Source organism: Miscanthus floridulus, chromosome 17 (assembly GCF_019320115.1).
Source record: "Miscanthus floridulus cultivar M001 chromosome 17, ASM1932011v1, whole genome shotgun sequence".
NCBI lineage: Eukaryota > Viridiplantae > Streptophyta > Magnoliopsida > Poales > Poaceae > Miscanthus > Miscanthus floridulus.
Genome location: NC_089596.1, coordinates 59,637,345 through 59,640,717, shown reverse-complemented (window position 1 = coordinate 59,640,717; position 3,373 = coordinate 59,637,345). Strand labels below are relative to the sequence as shown.

Here is a 3,373-nt window from a genome sequence, read left to right as displayed (position 1 = left end):
GTAGAAAATTCTATCTAATTTAAAATTTCATTGCTAATATCATTGAGTCATTCCACGGGCAGCGAGATCAGGGATTCGTCTAACATCAAAGACGATCGAGATTGTTGTAAAAAAAAGACAGATTGCAACAATTCAATCAATATATATCATGTGAGCATTTGTGTAATCACATGTGAGGACTGACGATTTAATCCGTGCAAATGCAATTTATTTAATTGTTTGGCATTGTGTTTATTTTTTTAGGAAACTGTTTAGCATTGTGTTTTGTAGGTATAAAGAGAAGCATAGACATTACGTATCTTTTTTTATTCGCAAAAAAAAGACATTGCGTATCTTTTTTAGAAGCATACAGCTTCCGTTTATACCTATATTTTTAATTTGTTTCTTTGTCTACTACTGTGCGGTGGTATAGATTGATATAAGTGCGGCAGCCGCTAGCCTCCTCTCCTCCCCCACCATCTCTGCACATCCGCAGCTCGCGCGGTCGGCCACCTGAGCTTGCCAGGCCAGTCCAACCTCTCCAAGGAACCAAGAACCATCCATCCCGCGACCGACCGGCCATGCCAAGAGTCGTCGTCGGCGGTGGCGCGGCCTACAAGGGCGGCATCAAGGGCTACTGGAAGCGCCGCGGCTACGACCGGCTCGACGCGGCCGCGGCGCAGCGCCGCCCGCGCCTCCCGACCGCGGAGCTCGGTGGCGGCGAGGCGCAGCCAAAGCCGCAGCGTCGCGGGTGGCGCGTTCGCCGCCGGCGCGCGGGCGTGCTCGGCCGGCGCCTCCTGCGCGCGCTCTCGCCGCTGCGGCTGCTGGCGCGGCTCCGCGACGCCTACGTGAACGCCATGCTCCGCCTCGCGTCCTCCGCCGCCGTGGCCGGCTACGGCGCCGCCGGCCCGTACTGCACCGCGGCCGACCCGTTCGCAAGGCCGCGGCCGCTCACCAGGGAGTACGACGAGAAGGCGCTCGTCGAGATCTACAGATCCATCCTCGCGCGCGGCAGCGAGGCCGGGCCGCCGGTGCTCGCCGCCGCGCGGCTGCCCGCGGCGGTCTGAACTGATGACGACGGGACTGGCCGCCGGGTGATGCTGGTCGGTACGCGCGCGGGAGCTTGCTGCCACGCTCTGCCTACTCATCTTGCCTCATGCAAGACTCGTGTACGCTAGAATTTCGCTTTCATATATGTTGCACAGAGAACTTGCATGTCAAATGAAAGTTTCATGTCATTATTCCAGTACCAAATACTTTGAACCTGTGAATCTGAATTGTTCCCAAGAATTTGGAACGAACTTGTGTAGTAAATGCGGAATTCACGTGATCCTGTGAGAATCGTACCAGTTTAATCGAATTCTACGGAATTACAGTATTATTATAAAACGGGGAAAATTAGTTCCGAGATAAAGAAGGTTTGTTTCGCTGAAATTTGGCTTATGGTAATACTTATACTGATTTGTTACGAGAAAAAAATATTATTTGTTCGATAAAAAGTACTAAAGTAGTGAACAGGGCCGCAGGGCTATATTCGATTTTCAGTGCACCACATCCACATGAGTACCTACAACGCAAGCTGCTTGCTAATGCTTTAGTACCACATGGTCACAGCGTCTAAAGAATGGGACTCGTTAGCAGCCCTCCATCCTATTTATTTATTTATTGTTTAGCTGATGAATGGCTCTGTACGTCTCACTTCCTGTGATTGCTCTGAATATATAAAATATACAAGATACCGAAGGATCGTTATGATCTGGAGTGATTGTACCAGTAGCTGCAGGTCAACTGAACTCCAGCTTCCCACGTAAGGCGTGATGCCTTCCTTGGTGCTAATAGTATATACATCAAAATGGTGACACGTCGCGATCGCTGGTATGGCCCTGTTCTAGGGTAGTACTTTTAACAAACGAATAATATTTTTTTCTCACACTTAATCACCCTAAACCAAATTGCCAAATCAACGGGGCCTATCTGCTCTTCCTCTACGACTAGTAGACAACTTGGGTAGCAGAACTGCAGAAGATTGAGAGACTGAAGGCTGCAAGGCATATTCCAAATTTTGTACTACCAGATTGAGAGACAGAAGCCTGCGCTACTCTACTAGGCAGTACAGTACGTATGTAGAATCAGTGGAACTCAAAAGCCCCCAGCGACCGTGAATCTGTGATCTTTGGTGGCCGTGGCGCCAGTGCCACCTGCCACGTCCACGTCTTTCGGTCTTCGGCAGTTGGCACCTCCTCCCCACCGCATCGGACAATATGCAGATGCGGCAGCTGTTGGACACCCAAATATTGGCATATTTGCCTTGCCCGGCGCCTGCCATCATCACGCACGCACGCGCGGCACGGTCATAGGGCCTTGCAGGACTAGGACTCCGGCCGACCGGACGAACAACATCAGCTACCACCGTCACAAAATCCGCAGGCGTCGCGTCATTAGTGCGCGGTGGAGCACGCACCCGGTCACTATGGCCGCGGAAAAGATCAACATGTTCAAGAAGAAGATGAATTAGGTTAATTCTAAAATTTATTGTAATAATTAAATCATACACTTAGCTCACTTCACCCCTTTGCCTAGAATGTATTCTTATTATTCTACCATACAAAAGTTTTACGCCCTAGGCTTCCATCCTACTCTGGCATGACAATTCTAAAAATGTAAAGAAAAGAAATAAATTGCTCAAATGTAAATGCTTAAAGTAAAGAGAGGAGAAGGAACGCGGCGATGTTTTGTCGAGATATCGGAGAGTCGCCACCCCCTACTAGTCCTCGTTGGAGCACCCGCACAAGGGTGTAGCTCCCCTTAATCCGCGCAAGGAATCAAGTGCTTCCTAAGGGCTGATTCTTCGACACTCCGTCGCGGTAAATCGTCCACAACCGCTCACAACTTGAGTTGGGTCATCCACAAGCTCCGTCGGATGATCACCAAACTCCCGATCACCACCAAACCATCTAGGTGATGACGATCACCAAGAGTAACAAGTACAAACTCTCACTTGACCACAACAAGCCTAATGAGAAGGGTGGATGCACACTTGCTACTCTCCTTACACTAATAAGGTCTTAATCTTGGATTCTCAAATCTCAATCACCTCACTAGGCTCTTGCTCTTCTTTGCACTCTCAAAGGTGTTTCTCAGTTGAACAAATGGACAAGAGACCTCTCTTGAACGAGTGGAGTAAGTATTTATACCCTCTCATTCAAAACATAACGTTTGGAGGCTGAGTAATCACTCTGCGGGGTGATCGGATGCTCCGGTCAGTACGGTCAGTTATCCCCGTCATTGTGTCAGAAAGAGCCGTTAAGTTCTGACCGGACTCTGATCTGCGTCCGGTCAGCACTGACCGAACACGTTCGATCAGGAATCTCCCTCTCTAGAACCTCTCTGGAGT

At 49.6% G+C, this 3,373-nt stretch overlaps 1 protein-coding gene across 1 annotated transcript; it reads left to right on the top strand.

The window, feature by feature from the left end:
• The first annotated feature begins 470 nt into the window (after window positions 1-470).
• Window positions 471-1,256, top strand: LOC136518916 (uncharacterized). The gene has a single exon (XM_066512603.1). It carries the CDS (start codon window positions 561-563, stop codon window positions 1,044-1,046), a length of 486 nt encoding a protein of 161 aa, XP_066368700.1. The 5' UTR covers window positions 471-560; the 3' UTR covers window positions 1,047-1,256.
• The last annotated feature ends 2,117 nt before the right edge of the window (window positions 1,257-3,373 follow it).